This window comes from Hydra viridissima, unplaced genomic scaffold, assembly GCF_058129835.1.
Source record: "Hydra viridissima isolate aposymbiotic clone 2 unplaced genomic scaffold, HvirCarnegie_v1 scaffold_14, whole genome shotgun sequence".
Lineage (NCBI taxonomy): Eukaryota > Metazoa > Cnidaria > Hydrozoa > Anthoathecata > Hydridae > Hydra > Hydra viridissima.
Window position 1 is genome coordinate 1,467,501 of NW_028324313.1, and position 20,693 is coordinate 1,488,193.

General features: G+C 29.2%; 2 protein-coding genes across 4 annotated transcripts in view; one reads left to right on the plus strand and one right to left on the minus strand.

Annotated features, from left to right (window-relative positions):
* The window catches only part of LOC149878718 (TATA element modulatory factor-like), a 16,676-nt gene extending 5,328 nt beyond the window's left edge, over nt 1-11,348 (plus strand). For 2 of the 3 annotated variants that reach the window (XM_090071221.1, XM_090071222.1), the window contains exons 2-21: nt 1-308; nt 515-618; nt 707-824; nt 1,098-1,153; nt 1,411-1,487; nt 2,006-2,102; nt 3,232-3,317; nt 3,576-3,702; nt 3,867-3,918; nt 4,008-4,106; nt 4,246-4,338; nt 4,443-4,497; nt 4,680-4,781; nt 5,391-5,583; nt 5,810-5,879; nt 6,581-6,739; nt 7,106-7,267; nt 10,297-10,422; nt 10,958-11,068; nt 11,282-11,348. The exon at nt 1-308 is cut by the window's left edge and continues 849 nt beyond it. In XM_090071221.1, coding sequence (XP_089927347.1) covers nt 1-308; nt 515-618; nt 707-824; nt 1,098-1,153; nt 1,411-1,487; nt 2,006-2,102; nt 3,232-3,317; nt 3,576-3,702; nt 3,867-3,918; nt 4,008-4,106; nt 4,246-4,338; nt 4,443-4,497; nt 4,680-4,781; nt 5,391-5,583; nt 5,810-5,879; nt 6,581-6,739; nt 7,106-7,267; nt 10,297-10,422; nt 10,958-11,068; nt 11,282-11,311 — 2,225 coding nt within the window. In that variant the 3' untranslated portion in view covers nt 11,312-11,348. Of the gene's footprint in view, nt 309-514; nt 619-706; nt 825-1,097; nt 1,154-1,408; nt 1,488-2,005; nt 2,103-3,231; nt 3,318-3,575; nt 3,703-3,866; nt 3,919-4,007; nt 4,107-4,245; nt 4,339-4,442; nt 4,498-4,679; nt 4,782-5,390; nt 5,584-5,809; nt 5,880-6,580; nt 6,740-7,105; nt 7,268-10,296; nt 10,423-10,957; nt 11,069-11,281 lie in introns of those variants that run through there. The other variant, XM_090071223.1, reaches the window with a different exon arrangement.
* Nucleotides 11,349-12,265: 917 nt separating this feature from the next.
* On the minus strand, nt 12,266-16,958 carry LOC145193083 (gamma-aminobutyric acid receptor subunit delta-like). The gene is made up of 8 exons (XM_090071224.1): nt 16,764-16,958; nt 16,506-16,603; nt 16,298-16,362; nt 15,407-15,636; nt 15,056-15,138; nt 14,690-14,842; nt 12,936-13,279; nt 12,266-12,793 (listed from the first exon to the last, which is right to left on the minus strand). Exons 1-8 carry the CDS (start codon nt 16,886-16,888, stop codon nt 12,371-12,373), a joined length of 1,521 nt encoding a protein of 506 aa, XP_089927350.1. The 5' UTR covers nt 16,889-16,958; the 3' UTR covers nt 12,266-12,370.
* Between the last annotated feature and the right edge of the window lie 3,735 nt (nt 16,959-20,693).

Sequence of the window (20,693 nt, forward strand, 5' to 3'; positions counted from 1 at the left end):
ACAATCAAGAAAGGCTTGGCAAGTGTTTGCCTTCTTATGGAATTCATCTTAAGGAAACTGATAGTGAAAATGATGGTTTGTTTTTACTTGATCAAATAACAGAGCAAGTATCAATTGTGAATAAAAATATTGGTTTTGATGGTGAAGATAAATCACTGTCCAGGAAGGAAGATCAACACAAAACAGTTGAAAACAAAACAGCAAAGGAGACTGATATATCTAAAGTTGAAGAAGTTATTTTTGATGCCCCATGTAACAATCTTCAAAATGATTCTTTTTCTCAAGTTGATATATCAGAAGATACAAAGGTAAGGTTTTATTTTGCTCTTAAGAAAATATTTTTCCCATGCTTTTTATATCCTCATATCAAATGATCTGCATTTTTGTTGTCCCAACTGGGAAAATTTCATGCTACTACTCAAACATGTAGTAGCTAAGATCTTGCTGATTTGATGTTTAAATTTGTATTCTGTGTTTTACAGTCATTTGTTATTTTGGTTTTTTTTTTTTAAAGGAAATTAAAAGACTAAAGTGTGTTCTTGAAGCTCGTGAAATTAAAATGGTTGAACTAAGTCGTGAAAATATTAAATTGAGTGAAAGCAACAATTCTTATAAAAAGTAATATTTTTTATAAATGATTGATTATTAAATAATGATAAAGGGTAGGTAATTTTAATGAGGAACTCAAATTTTTATCTTTATAAAGTCAACTTGAACAATATGAGACAACTTTAAAGCAGAAAGATGAAAGAGAAGAAGAATTAAGACACCAGCTTACAAAAACATTTATGGAAGCAGAGAGCAAGCTGCAGCTTGTTATCAAGGTCAAAATATTTTTAAATTTATTTCAATATGTTATTCAGTTATTATCTAATGTATAAATCTCTCTCACTTTCAGTCTCTCTCTCTCTGGACATTTTGTAAACGAGCATTATTTTTTATTTAATTAGTGATTCTTAATCCCAAAAATTGGAACCCTAACACCAACAAATTTTGTTTTAGTAAAACTTACATGCAAAAAAGAAAAAGATTGTTTTGCCTTATAATTTGTTGTCTTTTGATTTTAGATAAATAATAAACTTTTTGTATTTCTTTAGGAGCGTGATGCTTTAAAACAGAAGTTAGCAGCAGCAGAATTGCAAATCCAAAAAAGGTCTAAATATTTTCTTACTTCACTGGTTGTCTAAACTCCTTATAGAAATTTGTAGATTTTTTGTTTTGATTTTATGTAGAAAATGTTTAATACACTCAACTTTTTCATAACTTAACTGACTTCATTTTTATTGGATCGTTCTGTTAATCTGTGGGCTCTAATGATGCCTGACTTAACTATAGAAAAATTTGACACCTGTTTATTTGTGATACTTGATCCTACCACCTGTTTATTTGGTAATGGTTTTTTTTTTTTAGTGAAAAAGATCTACAAATGTCATTAAGTCAGTCTGTAGCAGAGAAAGAAGAAACCATTAAAGCATTGTTGGAAGAAGGTTAAGTATAATTATAATGTAATATATATAATATGATATAATATATATATATATATATATATATATATATATATATATATATACATGGCTGCCAAGAGGGGGTGGGGGTGAATGGGGAAGATTCCTGGGGCCCTGTGTGTTTACAAATAATTTTTTAAAGTAATTTTTAAAAGATTTAAATAGTTTTGATTTTTAAAAGATTTAATTAACTTTTATTTTTAGTTTTCAATTACCAGAGCACGCTTCTATTGGTCCTGGGTATATAATTGATCATAATGAGGGCCCCTTAAGAAAACTTCCACGGGGCCCGAAATTTCTCTTGGCTGCTATGTATATATATATATATATATATATATATATATATATATATATATATATATATATATATATATATAATTATATATGTTCTCAGCAATATTTTATGCTAATGTAAAAAAGAGAAAGTTTGAAATAATATTCATTTGTTGTTTGTTTTATTGGTAAGAAAAGAAAAAGATTTTATTTTATTTTCTTTTTAGGGGAAGCTTTATCTAAGAAAGAGTTAGAAAACAATGTCAAGATAAAAAAGTTAAGGTTAAAACTTAAAGATGTCATGGCAAAGAATGAAAAATTTAGGTATCTCAAAACTTCATGAATTATTTACTTATTTATTTTAATAGTTGTTTTAAGAAATTACCCTGATTAAAATAAATAATCTTCTAATGAGAAATAATTTTCTTATAAGAAAGTTTTATTATCAGAAGTTTGTTTGTCTTAATAAGTCTACAAATAAGTTTTAAGATATATTTTACTGAGACTCTTTTTTTCAAATTATAATATTAACATATTTCTCAATAGTTGATGAAGTTGATGAATTGATGAAGCAATAAATCCTTGATCTGAGTTATCAAGATTACACGATACTGTTTAAAGAATCTATTTAGACTATTTAATTCTAGTTTTTAAACTTTTTTTTATAGAGTTGGAACAAGTTAAATTTAGATTATAGTTGTGAGAACATAGTTGTAATATCATGTTCCTTTGTAATCAGTGGCGTATCTAGGGTAGGGCAGGCAGGGCACGTGCCATGGGCGCCAACCTAAAAGGGGCGCAAAAGAGGCTAAGCATAGAGCGAGAAATTACCGAAGAAATTGATTTTGACAGTGTTATTAAGAAATTTGCAGCTATTAAAGCTAGAAAAAAAAATTGTAATATATGTTACATAAACAAATTGTTTATTTATAATGAATAATGAAGTTTTATTAAAAGTTTGTGTCATCATCTATTAAAAAGTTGTAGTTAAGCACTTTATGTGGGGGGAGGAAGGGCGCGAGATCGGTGTTTGCCCAGGGCGCTATTTACCCTAGGTACGCCACTGTTTGTAATCACCTTCTTCTAGCTTATATCTTCTAGTTATAGTATCTTTTGTAATCAAGTTCTTTTTCTAGTGCATTTATCTCAACTCACCTTCATAATATGGTGTATTTTCTTGGTGATAGCCTTGGTGACAACTACACTCAAATTAACCACTAGTATCAATACAAACAATTTTGGGAACTGTGACTAATTTCTGTGTATTCATTGTGTATTCATAAATAAAGCTATATGTCGATCTAGTAAGCTGAAGCACAAAAAATGTGTCATTTGATTAAATCAGGCATTTGATAAGATCACAGTGGTGCATTGGTTTGCTATGGTACATAAAACAAACACGCTAAATGTGATTTTTTTTTTAAATTACAAAAATGATATTTTTTTTTTACAGTGTGATGATCAATGATTTGAATGTAGAAACTCAAAGATGCAAAGATCTGCTGACTGAAAAAGAAAAAGAAATTAAGTTGCAAGAAGGTAATATTTTTGAAGTATCTTCTGGATGCTCTGCTAAGTTGTTCAAGTTCTTGTAGGTTAAAAAATGTTTTTCTTGAGAAAATAATAAAATAAAATAAAAGTAAAAGCTTTACAGAATAACATGAGTAAAACTTAATATTAAAAACTCTAGGAAATCCTATATGTTTTTAAATAACGATTTTGAGACAAAAGTTTATTTTTTTAAATTTAGATTATTTTACTATAAAACTGAAATTAACAAGGAAACTTTTTTTCCAGCTGAACTAATAAAGCTGCACAAGATGACTGATTCACAAGAGGATGAGATAACTGCTCTGAAAGAGAGTATTGATGACAATGATGAAAAGTATAAAGCAATGGAAGCCACACTACAAATAGCTTATGCGTAATAATTTGTTTTAACTTTAGTCTGGAGTTCTTTAAAATGTATGTTGCTTAAAATATACATTACTTGAGTATTCTACAGCTAAAAATGTAGCTAAGGTTGTCGTATTTATCTAAAAAGAAAGAAGGATATTTAATGAATTAGCAAATGAAAATCAATTTTAGAGAAATCAACAAGCTGAACTTAGAAAAAGCTCAAAAAGAATCAGAAGCAAATGTAAGTTTTTAAGATTTTTAGTTGTGTATTTAATCTATTAAACAACTTTGAATAGTAAATAAAAAACAACTATAGGGAGATTTATTTAGGAAGGTTCTGCCGCAATTGCTATGAAAAAAGAACTTGAGCTGAAGATTAAAGAGCTTGAGAAAATTTCTTCATTTGATAGGGAGGAACTTCTAAGACAAGTAGATTTTTTAAAATTGTTTCTGTTTTTTTATTAATGGAGTTCTTTATAATGAAGATTGTGAATTTTCTTAACAGTTTTTTTTTTAACTAATTAAAAACTGCATATAAAAAAATTTTTTTTTGGGTATGGATTTTTAGATGGATGACTTACAGATAGCATACTCTCGCCTTGAGCAACAATCTGCGAGGCAAGAAAATTATTTTAAAAGAGAAGTGCAAGATCTTCTTAAAGTAATATTTTGATGATCCTTTATTTTGATTATAAAAAGATATAGTATAAAATTTTTTTTGTTTTCTTTTGGTACATTGTTTGGTACATTTGTTTCACATTTCAGAGGCTAGAAGAAGGAGAGAATAGAAACCAAGAACTTCTACACAGCGTATCTACTGGTATCATTTTCATATATTACTTATTTTATTTCGTTTTCATATTTTTAATTATTTTTAAGATGTTTTCAATTATATAAAAGTCGCAGAGCACAAATTAAAATTTGATTTTTGTCCTAAATTTTTTATATTTTATATATCAGCAAATTAATATACTATAATATTTACTAAATTATGATATTTAGCAACCAGACCTCTTCTGCGTCAAATAGAAAATTTGCAAACAAGTCATTCCAAACAAGTAGAAAACTGGGAGAGAGTGGAGTTTAATCTTACAAGTCGCTTAGGTAAATCTATTTAAAAATACATCTAACTGATCAACTCAATCTTAATTGAAAAACCTGTAACAATTTCTTTTATCTTTTTTTTATTATTAAAGTGTTAAAATCATTACTCTTTTATTCAATTTCATTCCTTTCAAAACCCATTCATAATATTTTAATTTTTATAATATGATATCTTAATACTTATGATATAATATTTTAATACTTATTATAAACCATATTTTCCACTGACTATAATGATCAGATTGTTGCAATAAAAAATAAAGTTGAGCAAATATATTTTTAAAACATAGCAGTAATAAAAGTTATGAAATTCCATTGTAAACATGTGTAAACATGTTGGGTATGTTGAAGATTTTACAAAAGCTGTGTTAAATGCAGTTGAAATCCAAAACTCTTTCATTACTATCAGCTTTTATTTTAGCTCTTGAGTTTCCTTATTTTTTTAACTTGAGGTTAAAAAAATAATGAAACATAACAAAAATATCTGTAACTTTCCAGTTTCTTCTAATTTAGAATGATTTATAATGATAATAGATATGATTTGTGGTGGTACTATTGATTTTTCGATAACAATGAACCATGTGTTGTGTTCATTTTTTCTTTTTTCAGGTGACATGCAACAGCAGTTGGCCCTTGCAATCGAAAAAGAAAGATCTGCGACAGAAATTGTTGATGAGTTGAAGGCAAAATGTAAAGCATTGGAAACAGAGTATCGAAGAATAAAGCAAGAGAAATCTATGTGCGATGAAATATTAGAAGAGGAACAATCTAAAAGAAAAAGTATAGAAGAAATTTTGAAAAGGTTTATTTTCCTAACTTTGGTTTGTTTTTAGTTTTTTCTTACAGCTTATTAAACTAATTTTGATTAAAAAAATTCTCATTTTAAAATTAAAATAATCTTGAAATTTATTAAAAAGTCATGGAAATTTTTATAAAACTATTTTAAAAGTTTAAATTTGCTAAAGTTATTTGTTAAAAAAAAATCAACAAAACATTGAAAATGAACCTTTTCAAACTTCTTTATTTAGAGAGATATCACAACATGAAACTAAAAATAGCAATCTGAAAAAGATGTACGACGGAGTCTTAAACGAAAAAGTAATAATATTCATAGGTTTTGAAGTTTGTTGCAAATTTTATGATGGCATGCTGTTTATTTTTATATCAAAAGTTAACAATTAGTAAAAGTTATAGGATTTTGAATGAATTATGAATAATTATTTATTAAAAAAGAGGTTTGTTTGAGGTCTGGAAAACGCAGAAGTTTTCGGTTGATCTTTGGTTAAAAAAGTAGAGGAAAATTTTTAACTTTTATTTTATTTTAAAAAATCTTATTTTTACAAAATGTTAATGGCAAATTATTTCTTAAAGTTTTATTGTTTAAAAAAAAGAATTATTTGTTTCATAAGCAAAAAAAATGATCTTTTTCTAGCAAAAGTAAAATGCTTAAGAGAAATGAAAAAGCGCATTTTGATAACCAGCTGTTAGATATTCATAAATCTGATCAGTAAAAATTACAGTATATTTCTACCTAAAATCACATGTAAGTCAATGAAAAGGAGTTTTATTCATATAACCCTTTAAAGTATGAATAATTAACAATAATTTTGTTAAAGCTTATATGAATTGCAGTGATTTTAAAAGAATAGTTTTCTATATATGAAAGCAATATTCTATTTTAAAATAGAGTTGAACAAATTTAAAGTTTTTTTTAATATATATGGTTTTTAAGAGTTTTAATATGGTTTATATATATGGTTTATATATATGGTTATACATGGTTTAATATGGTTTTTAAGAGTTTTCTTGAAGAGCAGTTAGCTGCTGAAAGGCTGCGTTATGAAAATGATATTTCTCAGCTTGCATCACACCATTCAAATGTAAAACTTGATTCATTAAGTCGACAGAGTAGTGTGGATTCAATAATAAAAATGGATGAAACTGATGCAACACAAAAGGTAGTGACTTTTTTTTTTGTTGTTGTTGTTGTCATAAATCTGCCAATCTGTTAAAACTGGTAAGAATGAAGAATCTATTAAAACTATCTGTTATTAATCTGTTATTCTAGAAAAACCAACAAAAAACAATCAGCCTAAAATTAACCACTTTGTCAAATTTGTTTAATCTAAATCTTTTTTACTTTTTGTTTGTTTTTACATCAATGAAGTTGTGAAAAAAAGCTTTATTTACTTTTAATGGAAAGAAATATATTTTAGTGTGATCTTTTAGGAGTTAAAACTATAATGGTCAGAAATTGCTAAACATACTTTAAAATAACACAAAGATTTATAAAACTTGTTAATCATAAATAGATTTGATTTTAGAATGTAGATATTTGGAATTCTTCTTTACATTCACATACAAATGCATCCAGCAGCAGTCTTCAAGAATGGTCTAGTGGTATGCGCTCTACAACTACAATAGCATCTTTAGAACAGTTAAATAGTCAACTCAGGAAACGGGATGGTGAACTATTTCTGCTTCGTGTAAGTTGCTTATTAACTGGTTCTGCTCATCAGATCTTTTTAGACTTAATTACAACATAATTAATTACAAATTACATATTAACTACTTAATTACAACATGTTAGTTTCTTCTAAAACTCATGTATGATAAAATAGAAACTTTTCAATTCTGGGAATTGTCATGCTATGCTTGCCAGATATGATGAAATGCTTGGCATATTTATTTTTGAAAATACACTAATTGATACTAAATTGATAAAAATAATTAAATACAAAAAAATAATAATAATAATAATAAGTAAATGCACATCTCTTTTTGTTATATCTATAGTAAAGGCTAGATATCTATTAGAATCTACAATTATTATTCATAAAAAAAACTAACCATGAGTTCAATAAAAATTTAATATAGTTGTAATTCATGCAGTAAAAACTGGTAATTGTTAAATTTATTTAAAACCTGCATTAACTTGCACAGATATGAAATTATGAAACAAGATCAGAGTCTAGTTCTCCAAGGTTCTAAGGAACAGAATTTACTAAATTACATTATGGTTTGGTAACACAAAAAAAACTACTATAAAGTCCTTGTTTAAGAATTGTAGCAATCAAAGTTTACAAAGGTGAACGCAAATATTTTGAAATGCAGATAGGTCTCTGGATTCTCTGCTTTGCTACTTCTATTAATGGTTTATTTACCCAAAATATTTTATCAACTGGGCACCAATCTTCACTCAAGGTTAGGATACAAAAATAATTTCGTGTTGTTATTCCATGACGTCAGAAAGATTCTTTTTTGTTCGCTCTGATTATTAACAAAAGTTGACTCGCAAAATATTTCCCTGTTACGTTAGGTTCTGAACCAATCAAATTTTCTCAAAACAAGTTTAGAGAGTTCGATTGTTTCAAAATTTCTGTTTCCTCATCAGGAACATGTCGTTGTTGTAGACAGTTATTTTGCTCTTTAAATATTTCCTTTAATACTGTTTGATGAAAACTTGAATGAAGTTTTAGAAGCAGTGTTAATACAGTGGATTGCATAAATAGTCACTAGTTTTTTTATGCGAAATTTTTGTTTTTTTCAAAATTATCTTTGAAACTAACAAATTAACACGATTAAAAAGCGTATTATATATGTTAATTGATTCTCTATCGAATGGTATATAATTCGATTTCGTTAGGTTAACCAGTCTTGAGTAATTATTAATTCAATTATACCTGTATTTCTAATGTAGCAAAAATACAGAATCAACTAAAATTTTACGACTTAAGTTGAAGTATCTCAACGAAATGTTATCCGAGCGATCTAAAATTTGATGGTTGATTTCTTTCGAACTATATAAACGTTCTTGCGAAAATAAAATTAAGTTATCATTTTTGTATCTTGAGTTATTCGCATTGGTAATTATTTGGTAAATTAAAAAGACAAAAATGGGCAGAAAAGCTGTTTCAGACAACGTACGATGGCAAATTGTAGGTCTGCTAAAAGATAAAACAAAAAGCCAACGAGAAATAGCTGTACAATGTTTCGCCTAACTGTGTACAAACAACGTTGAAAAACCACGAGCTACATAATGATGTCAAAGATTTACCAAGGCTTGGTAGGCCTTTAAAGCTAACTTTAAGAGACCAAAAGTATCTCTATTGAAAGGTTAGACAAGACCCTAAAATTTCTTACCGCGAACTTGCTGAAGGGTTTACAAATACGCCTGGTAACGTTAGTGTTAGTAGATGAACTGTACGAAGATGCCTAAATAAGAAACGCTTAGATTGCTATGCTCGAAAACCACTTTTTGTCGATTGTTGTCGTCTTCCGTAAAAAGCCAGAGCTTTTTACGGAAGACGACAACAATCGATTTTTCAGCACGATGGCGCAACGGCTCACACTGCAATCTTGGTTTAAGAGTGGCTTGATCGGAAAAATATTACGGTCATGCCTTAGCCAGCTCGTTCTCCAGATTTCAATCCCATCGAGAACACTTGGGCTTGGATAGACAAGAGATTGGTCAAAGAGAGCATAGCCAGAGTTGCGCAATTACAGCAGGCCTTGGAAAAGCTTTGGAAAGAATTTCCAAGAGAATTATGCATCCGATTAGTTGAATCTATGCCTAGACGTGTTCGTGCATGTGTGAAAGTTCGTGGTGCGCATACAAAATACTAAAATGCACCCTGACTCTATATTTTTGCTGTTTTTTTTTTTTTTTTTTTTTTTTTTAACAGTTGTATATATTTCTCATAAAAATCTTAAATTTTTTTTTGAAAAATTTTTTTCTTATTTTATTTATAAAACCGCTGTTAATAAAATTAATAAATAAATAATAAAATTAATAAATAATATAATAATTAATAAATAATAAAATTTAAAACAATTTAAATTAGCTTTTTTTGTTTGCTTTAAATTTTAAAAAAAACATAAAAAAAAAATCATAATAAAAATCAACTGACTCTAAATTTTTATGCAACCAACTGTAGCTCCTTAAAAATTTGAAACAATAGGTAATGTTAAAAAAACTATGATGCTATTAGTATATCATTAAATATTGGTTGTTTTCCAATCCTTTTCGCCAAACATAGCCTTTAATAAAAACTGAAATGGGAAATTTTGGTTGTTGGTGAAAACTTGAATGAAGTTTTAAACAACATTCGTAAAATCCAGCAGTATTTACAAAATATCCGATTCAACATAAGAATGATGAATTCAACTTAAAAATGTGCAAATAAATATAGATAAGTAATATAAATAATACTAAAAAATATACAAATCAATAATGCTATATGCGATTAAATTATAAAAAAAAGTAAAAAATTATAAGTATACCTATAAATAAATATGCAAATTATTTTTATTTTATTAAACACCATATACATTTGCTGTATCGAGGAAACGAGAACGAACGCGTCACCTAGGCTAATACGATAGCGCTACCAAAAAACGTGTATTTTTACTTAAATCTCAACTTACTATAGCTATTAATTTACATACATTGAACTTATTTTTTAGCAAGTGTGAAACAGTTTGTGTACTGCAAAATTTTCTATTTGTTGCGCAGGAAGAAGTGAGCTCTTTGGAACGTACTAGAGCATCATTGGCACGTGATTTGGTTTCTGCGTCTAGCAAGCTAGAAGAGCTTGAGGCACATTCGCAGGAATTAGAAAATTTTAAAAGTAAATACGAGGTAGCTAGCTATTTCTGAAATTTAGTTGTTTGAAATTTTTTTAAGTTCCTCTTCTTCAAGTACTTTCCACTATCTAATCAATTTACGGTGACTATGAGATAAAGAAGGGTTTTCTAAGTAAAGAGAAATTGTTATAGTATAAACGTGGCAAACGAGCGGTAAAAAAAAATACAGTTGTGGAAAAAGTTATATGTAAGCACTCTCGATGTTACAACCCCTGAAGAAAAACGAAAAATCGGTTTGTTATATCGAGAGTGTTATTTAGAAAGTTTATTTATGTAACAATAGTATCAATAGCAAGTTATGCTATTGAAAGATAAGGGCAATAGAGTTTAGTTCGTCACATCGAGATGTTCATTTGATCGAAATGCTATTGCACTGACATATTTTTTATTTTTAAGAAACAGCACTTTTTAAATCAAGTGCTCAGTAAGCTTTAAGTAACGGAAACCATTTCTATTCGGTATAATTTACAGAAGTTATTTACAGCTCAAGAAATAAAATTTCCTTTTTAAAGATTTCTCGTCAATCTTAGGAACTGAGCAATCGTTACAACGCAATGCTTCAAATGTACGGTGAAAAAGAAGAGGAAAACGAAGAGTTGAAAATGGACTTGCAAGATGTTAAGGCGTTATATAAACAGCAGGTGTGTTAGCGTTAAGTTGTAGAGAGTGACGCGGTAACGAGATTTGTTAAAATATATTACTAAGAACGAAGGTTATTTTAAAAATATATTAAAAATTTTCGTCACCGTGTCACTATTTATTTGAGTTTATATTTCCGTAAAATATCTCCTCGAGCTGAAATGCTCAAGTTATTTTTTCTCCATCTTCTGTGGTAAGTGCATTTTTCATTATAGGTTCAAGAGCTGTTATTGTCCACGAGATGAAGTTGGAAATATGTGAATATAGATTTGCTTCTAATAATTTCGTTACAGTTTCGTTTGCTTGCGCCGCTCATAAAAAACCCGAATAAGAAAATATCACTTTAAAAAACATTTTTATTTTTAACAAGTTCTAGAGTCCCAGCTTCTTTTTTAATATGTTCTCAGAGCCCAGCTCCTTTTTCTATTCTTTTTTTTTTATTTATTTGAAAATATATTATTTGTTTTAATTTTTCTTTAATATAATTTCGAATGGAAAAGTGTCGCTGTGGGAAATAGTTGGAATTAGTAGATTCACCAGGGCGTTCATTCCTTTTTTTTTAAATCAACAACTTAAACTCGTTTTTCAGGATTTAAACGTTTGAACAGAAAAATTTGTCATCTGCATGTTATTTCTATTTCAAGTAACCGTTGTTAAAGTCTCTATTAAAATTAAAATGTATCTTTTACACAAATCAAATCCTTTTTGGCAGGTTAGTTCTTCAAAAAGCGAATAAAAAGTTATTTTGAATCAAGTACAAAAATCACATTCCTTAAAATTCTTTAAATTTTTCTAATTTATTTTAAAAATTTTGTTCATTTTAGTTAGAAGTTGATCTCTGTAAGATTTCAGGATAAAAACACTTAAAAGAAGTTTATCGCCTTTTTAAGAGCGATCGTATATCTTTCGTCAAAAGTTGCTTTTTGCGTTTTAGATTTAGCAAAATCCTCCTCGCAATAAATTTTGCTAATTCTTACCTCCTTGTAATAAATGTAGCTAAGCCTTACCCCCGTCCGACAAGTTTTTGCGTACACTTAAACTAATAATTTACAAAAGTATGAACTGTGTGTCACTGTAACTATAGAATTTACATAGAGGCATCCAATTGATACAAGATAAACGATAATAGCTGTGGGAAAAAAAGACGAGTGCTCTAAATAGAACATATGTAAAAGATTAATCAGATGAAATCTACAAAATGAGAGCGCGAATAAATTCTCTTAAAATTGATTACAACGTCCTCTTTTTATAAAAAGTGAAAAATTTCAAATTTTTTCTTTTTTTTTCTTTTTATTCTTTTCGTATTACTCTCTAAAATAAAAAAACCACCAGTAAAGAAAATTAAAACTGAAAAAAGAAATAGGAAATACAAAACGAGAAGCATAATCGATCGTGGAAGAAGAGGAATTCTGTTCATCTTTTGGAGAAATCTCAATCTCTATACATTCGTTCTCTGGAGGACAAGTTGAGTTTCTGTTGCTGAAATTTATCTTCAACTTTTCGTTAAGTAAATTACGGCTCTCGCATTTAACATGGACTCCGTCGGGTATTTGAGTTTTACATATATTTCTTTTGTGTAGCTGTTTGTAGAATAGCGCCGCACCTTTTGAATAGTCGACGATATCGGATATAAAATCGGCTTTTTCCTGGATCTGCTTCGAATAATCCATTACGTCAGATAAAATGTAGTCGGATTGCAGTTGCGAATCAACAAATAAATAATCTCTCTGAAAAGAGCACATACATCATTAGCAAGAATCTTAACCTCGAAGTTTTGCGAGAATCTTAACCTTGAAGATTCTCACTAAAAGTTAAAGATGATAGCAAAGATTATTTTAATAAGTTTATAAAATACTCCACAAGAATTACTTTCTTATTTGTTTTTCCTTGCTTCTTTTTAGGAGACCAATTGAGAACAATAATATACTCGATCAGAGCCAAAAAGACGAAAACAAACGAAGAAAACAAGTAGAGGTCCAGAGCTTTTATATATCCAACTTTTGGCATGTTTGCATTTGTTATGCTCAACATGGTAATCAATGTCAATATCGCTGTCACACAAATTCCTGAACGTGCAGGAATAGCAGTAGGTACAATCCAAAAAGATACCCACGTCACTGCTACGATTAATGCACAAGGTAAATAAATTTGCAAAATAAAAAATTCTCGGCGCCGGCGGAATGTAAACTTTGCGGTTGCGCTAGAAAATGATGCTAAAATTTTAAGCAAATAAGTTTTTCAGAAAATCTTTTAAAAAAAAGCTTGAGTAGATATAGCATTACAAAAGTAATTCACTCATTTATTAACACAATTAATCGTGCAAACTTTCAACGACTTCTTATTTTTAACAATTGGATTAATTAATTGAGCGATTAATTAATCGAGCAAATAGTTCGCGGAAAAGAAAATATGCTACAACACCAAAAATTTCCGCGCAAGCATGTTTAGTACTTTATAGTTTTTATTAGCCGCTAACTAAAGTTAAATAAACAACAGCTCAACATGATTTTTTACCTCTTTTTAAGTCATCTACTTGATAAATTAGCAAAAAAACTTTCGGCGCAAATTTTTTATTGCTCAGCGGTTTTAAAGACACTATTTTGTATATTCACACCTTAACTTGCGAAACATAATCATAATACAAAAAGTGTGCGTTTTAAAGTGTGTTAAGACATATCTTAAACGTTTTAGCTGCATATTGCATATTACATCTGTTCGATATATCTGAGCACAACGGCCGATATATCTGAGCACAACGGCCTGTTGATTGCAATGATAAATTTAGTGGCTTCAAGTTGGTGCTTTTGGTGTCTTTTTCTTAATAAAAATAAAAAAAAACCCGAAAATTTTATATTTGAAAGCACGTACTCATCGTGTATGTACTGATCGTGTATGCGTGTATGCGTGTCTTGTAAATCTTTTAAACTGTTTTAAGCCAGTTCTAATGAAGAACTTTCCTGTAAACCCGTTCTAGTGGAGAATCGGTTCTATAAATATTTATGAGGTTGAGTATTTCATGGTTTATTCATGTAAAAATTGTTAAATTCATTTAAAGTTCGTACTTTAGAGAATTTACCACCTTTTTTCAACTTATCTCAGCATCAATTTGTTTTAATTGAAGTTCTTTCTAAACCATTTTCAAAAGTCACGAAATTTTATTGCTGTAGTTTCTTCAACGCTGCCCTAATATCGCTAAGTGGTTTCTTTTCTTCCGCCTGTTAAAAAGTAGCAGAGAACATCTATTCGTTAACATCAGTTTAGTTAAATTCGTTATCTGTTAACATTAAACGTTACGAATACATAAAGTATAAGTTTAGCAGAGGCCTTGATAACAGAGGCCATAGTAACAGAGACCATAATATAGTTTTATAGTTTCTATCATAGCTTGAAATTTCAATTGGCTTTCCAGATCTCTTTTCCCCATTCCCTCCCAAAAGCTGTCATTCTGAAAAGTGGCTTTCTATTGCTTAGAATGATATATATATATATATATATATATATATATATATATATATATATATATATATATATATATATATATATATATATATATATATGTATATACACATGTATAATTTAAGCTAACATATTTATTTACGACGGGAAAAAAAAGATAACTTCACCTTCATGATAAGGAGTTTTCTCTAAGCTCTTTGTCGCGCTTGTAACATCGAAGCTTGCCATTTCTTTATCGTAAACAACTATACTATAACTTTCATCAGTTGAATTTTCTTGCAAATACCATTTATAAACTAATTCATTATTATCGTGACCATCTGCAAACAAAAAACAGGTTTAGCGTGCGTATTAAACAAGTTTTTTAAGAAAATAATCTGTTACATAGTTTTGTAAAATCTTAAAAAATCTCAAAGAAAAGACTTCTTTTAAAGCAAAAATGCTTAGGGGGACAATAGTTTAAACAGCCCCTCAAACCCTCAAAAAGCCTCTCTTTTGCTAACATTTTTACCGAGCAAATTAAAGAGACTCACAACTTTCAATTGCCAAGTAACAGGTCTGGATGTCGAAGGGATACTTCCTGAAGTCCATGTGACAAGATGCGGTGGTACTTATCCTGACAAGTTTATAACAAAATTTATAGAATTATTAAAAAAGTTTAAAAATAGTAAGTTTTACATGTTTAAAATTCTTTTTATTTTATTTTTTTCAAAACTTATTTATCATCACTTTGTTTATTTATTTGATCATCCTTTCAGAACCAGTGCACCCCTCCCTTTCGTTTACGGAAATTTTCCCCATTCTGGTCCTAAAACGCTAGAGAAAATTGCTTTTCTGTTTTAAGAATTGATAATCGAGTCTACATTCAAAAATTTTATACAAACCTTGCATGGTATAGAATCATTCCGCTCGATAAGTCTATTGTAATAAATCGATTTTCTACTGTAACGGAATGAAATGTCGAGGATTTAGAGTTTACGAACACTGTATCAGGCAGCCAAAAGTCTTCAGCTTTCTTCCCCACAATATTAATAGAGGGTTGTGAGCTCATCGATGAAACTTTTAATCTTTCGTCGTACCAATACTGAGCAAAGTAAAAATCCATCTTGTACTTCTGAACGATTAAAGAAATCGGTTAAAATTGCGAGAAAGGGAAACAAAAGATATTATGAACATAAGTTTGTAATTTACGCAATGTAAAAATATTACTCATCGAGCTATGAAACGTTCTAGTCGACCGAAAGACAAGGCAGACGCAACTGTACAGTTGCGTGAAATAATGAGGATACTTCTGCATATGCGGACGCATACGTAAACGTTTTGGGTAAGAGTTGGAATAACATTTTAGTAAAAATCATTAAAAAGCTACAAAATGGTCAAAGGCCTAACAAATTAAAACTATTGTTATTTTTTTATTATATATTTAATTGAATTTCTAGCGAATATTGTAAAACCAAATTGAAATTTTGTTTAACTGTTTATCTTTATGTAGTTGTACAAGTGCGTCCGCCTTGTGTTTCGGTTCTCTCACACTTTTCATCGTTTTACGAGTACTTTAATGTCAGAAATTTCTTTAGGAAAAATTCTTCGTAAATTATGTTTATAATTTTTTTTCCTTCCCTGCAAAATTTTATTATTTGAGGTTTAACGTTGAATCGATTTTGTTTTAAAACATTGAGAAAAAAATATTTCACTTCATTCTCAGCAAATAAATTTGGAATCTAAAAACTTTAATAAAAGAAAAGGTAAAAAAAAAAAAAGTTAAAAAACCAAACCATTGAACTTTCCTCCAAATTATCGAATGATAAAACATGAATGTTCAGTTGTATCTCAACTGCGCCTGGTTTCAACATATTACGATAAAAATATATGATAAATAGTTTACGTATGATCATGATAAACATTTTATAATGAGCTCCGGATAAAAAATAACAAATTTTTTTTGACAAAAGACAAAATTTAAAAAAACTTTTTTAAAATTACCTTTCGGCTTGATTATTCTATTGTAGTTCTTCATTGCCAGCTTAAGTGCAGCTTCCGGTAAAAGGCCATCTATTTCATCCTTTGATTTTATTGAATCCCTTCAAATGAAAAAATCAGCAAAAAAATTTTATTCGGAGACAATTAATTACCTCTATACAGGAGCATTTGTTTTTTTTGCTTATGTTAAATGTTTATTATTATCTTTATTGTCCTATTATTATTCTGCTTATTCTTATTTTTATCAAGTAAAGTTCTCACGTTAATCTCGGCTGCAAAGTGAGTGAAATTTTATCATCTTGAGTTACGTTTAGGTCCGAAGATTTTAATACACCCACCCAAGTACTGATAAAGCTTATGGCAATGTAAACCTTCCTTGTCATCATAAGATGACAGTAATTTTGTGAAGATCTCTCAACGATAGAATAGCTTGCCTTTGAAAATAAGGCAACTAATATCACTGAATGATTTAAGAGAAAGGAAAAAAAAATTAAATATTTAAGTCCTTAACCGCGATCTAAAGAATTAATGACATTTGAAAAAACACAGCTTTGAGATTTATTCAAATCTTCCGCAAGTGCTCACTGGGTTACATAAGTTCATACTTAATTTATATTGATAAATAAGTCAATAAAAGATAACAGCAAAAAAAACTGATAGAATATATTTAACACTAAACATTTACTATTCCCTCTTTAAAACCTTAAATTGGTATTAAAAAAGAGAGGAAAAATCAAAAAGAAATCAACGAAATTATGAATGATAAATTCATTTTTTGTACACAGTGAAAAAATAAGGATTTTGTTGAAAGATAACCAGAAATGTTGATGGTAACTGCATGATGCGCAATGCGCATTGCCTGAAAAACTATTTCACGTATTTTAAGAGATATTTAAAAATTCTTGACAATCTATTTAACGTACTGCGTAAAAGAGATATTTAAAAATGCCACAAAAAATAAATAATTTGGATGCTTATTACTTATTCCGTAATATACTAGAATTCAATTTTTAATATACTAGAATTCAAACAATTATCACAGAATAATATACTAGAACTCACGTAATCACGTAATATACTAGAATTCAAACAATTATCAAAAAATTACATTTATTATAAAAATATTGCTGCCTAAATATTGGTTTGTGTCAAATCTGCCGATCCTTTTAATGAAGAAATAAAGTTTTGAAAAGTGATTTTTTTGGTTAAGATTGGTTTTTTTTTTTTTTGCTCAAATTTAACCCTTTCATCGCCGGCGAGCGGATTTTATAGAAACTAATCACAGCTGTCCGAAATCGGAAACAATAACTCAGAAGCTTCCGGAAAAAAACCTTTGGAGGGAGTAATCCACATATATTTCTGATAATCAAAAAATTTAAATCCTTCATGACCGTCCGAGCAAGAAATTTCAATTTTAAAAATATACTTTTGCTAAAAAAATGAGAAAATTTATTTTTTAAATATTTTGTAAAAAAAAGTATTTCTGAAACATCCCTAATAAAATATTGACATCTTTATACAAATTTACGGTAATGTTTTGATTCTCTTGATGTACAGCTCAAAAATGCCTAACTCAGCGAAAAATCATGAAGACTGTCAATCAGTTTACATTGTCAATCAGTTTATATTCAGACAAAATATTAGGACATTAGTTTCAAAAGACTCCAAAGTCAGTGAACAGATTGCTTCAGGAGTCATTTTTTCAAAAGAAGCCTCACCTCATGGAACCATAAGAATTGCATATAGTGGTGGTGGGCAAACTTTGCCAATCACTCCAGGTAGTTAGGATTTGCAAACCTTTTATCAAAAAGGAATCTAAATCTACATTTTTGACAATCAAACTAACCCTTAGCAAAGATTACCCTTTTAAATCAAACCTGAACTTCTGCATATAATATAAACCTAAAGATAGTTTATTTATATCTTTGATTTAATTCAATTCATACAGGTTCTGCTAGTGAAAAAAGACTGTTTGGTGATGAAATGATTCTAAAAGCCCAAGACCTTGCAAACATTCAGACAAACACTGGTCTATCTAATTCTAACATCAAAAAGCTGGCCCCAGCATAAATCATGTCACAAAAACGAGAGTCTTTGAGCCTCAATTTTGAGCCAAGCTTCACAAAATTGGTACAAAATTATCTGAGCAATTCACTTACATAGACATCATTGTAGCTCATGATAAGTCTTAATCAAGGCAGTAAATTGTGGTTCACTGAAAGATCTTGCAACTCTTCTCAACAACATTTTGCTAAAAAAGACAAATGTACAAAGAACATATTGTGAAACTTGGAATTGATAGTGGTGGTGTTTTCCTCAAAATCAGCCTTGGAATTCAAGAAGATGAAATGTTTACTCAAAATCAAGCTCTACTAGAAAAGAAGACATTAACATCCTGGACAGCATAAGATAGTGGAAATGGCCTCAACTTCTTATTGCTGTCGCAGAGGATGTACCAGAAAACTATAAAAATTTGAAAACAATACTCTCTCTTATACTCTCTGAACCTTTTGGCTTTCTTCTTTCAATTAACATGAAGGTGGCAGACCTTGTTTGTGGGCTTTAGTCACATGCCAACTCACATCCTTGCACATGGTATAACATTTACCTCAATAGGTTTTCACAATGTGGAAACCATCGCACTTTTGGATCCATCAGAAAATCTTATACCTCTTTTGGAGTAGCTGGCTTAGACACAAAAAGCGCTAAACAATGTCAAAATGTGGAACATGAGCCCCTAAAGCTCTTCACATCAAAGAACATCCTTTTTAATGGCCTAAAGCTCTTCTCATCAAAGAACAACCTTTTCTTGGAGGGAAGTTTGCTGGTAATGAACGCCGCAAACTCCTCAAAAATATCGAAGCTCTTAAAAGACAAGCAGATGATTCCGCTTTTTATGTAATTCCATTCATTGATACACTGAGAAAATTTGATGCAGTTGTTAGAGCATGCTTTGGAAATCATCTGGATTCAAATTACTCCTACGAAATTGAGCAGTTGTAACTGGCTTTCCTCTCACTGACAAAAAGAAGCGTCACACCAAAAGTGCATGCTATTTTCTTTATTGCCAAAGATTTTATTGATCTTCAAAGATTTTATTGACCTTCATTGAATGGTCCAAGAGTCTCTTCATCACAGCTTTAGAATGCACTGGGAGAGATACAAAAGGCCTATGTGTCATCCAGACTATTCAGAACAGCTGCTTAGTTGCATTGTAGACTTCAACAGCAAGCGCATACAATACAAGCCAAGCAAAAAAGTCTTTCATCTCTACATTTAATACTGAAAATTTAAAGAAATTGTTTTGTTTTTCAATATTTTTTTATATGTTTAAAGAATAAATAAAAATATAGCAATCCACAGAAAAGTGTGCATATTTTTTAGTTTTCAAGAAAATTTTTAGCTTTATCTTGTTAAATCATATTTAATCATCATTAATCATTACTCCCTATAATTTGATGTTTTTAAAGCATTTTACTGGATTTATCATTCATTATTGATCAATTCTAAAGATAAAACTCGTAGTTTAATACATCCAACAACAGTTTTTTACTAAATTAGACAAGAGGATTTTTTGTGGCCTTAGCTTATTTTTTTCAAATTGAAATTTCTTGCTCGGACGATCATGAAGGATTTCAATTTCTTATAAAACCGAATACGTTAACGTATTCGGTTGAAGAAAAGCGCGAGGCAACCAAAACACCAGGTGGACATGCTGCGCTAATCAAGTCTGTTAAACGTATCGTGTTTCAATTGGTTAGTATTATATAAAGAATTAATGATCTCCTCGGGAATAGGTATAAATATCATGATTATGGCAGGATCTCTCTCCCTTGCAGTCAACTTTTAAACAACAACAGACTCGAGCACTTCATCTATTCATCATTCATCTTCATGGCTGTAATCTATGATATCTTCTTTGTGTTTAACTGTATTGTATATTATCATTTATCACAAAAAATTAAACTCGTTTTACAAGTCCATTCAAATGTAAAACAATAAGGACACACATGTAGAATTACATGAAAAATAAATGAGTCATACCATTAAAGTTAAAACTGTTTTCTTAACACCTGATGACTAAAAAATGAGACAAAATTTAAATCGATATATGTATGCTATTCATAATCATGCAATTGAAATAAATTAGTATACTTATAGGGAATTTAATACTCTATTAAAATTATATTA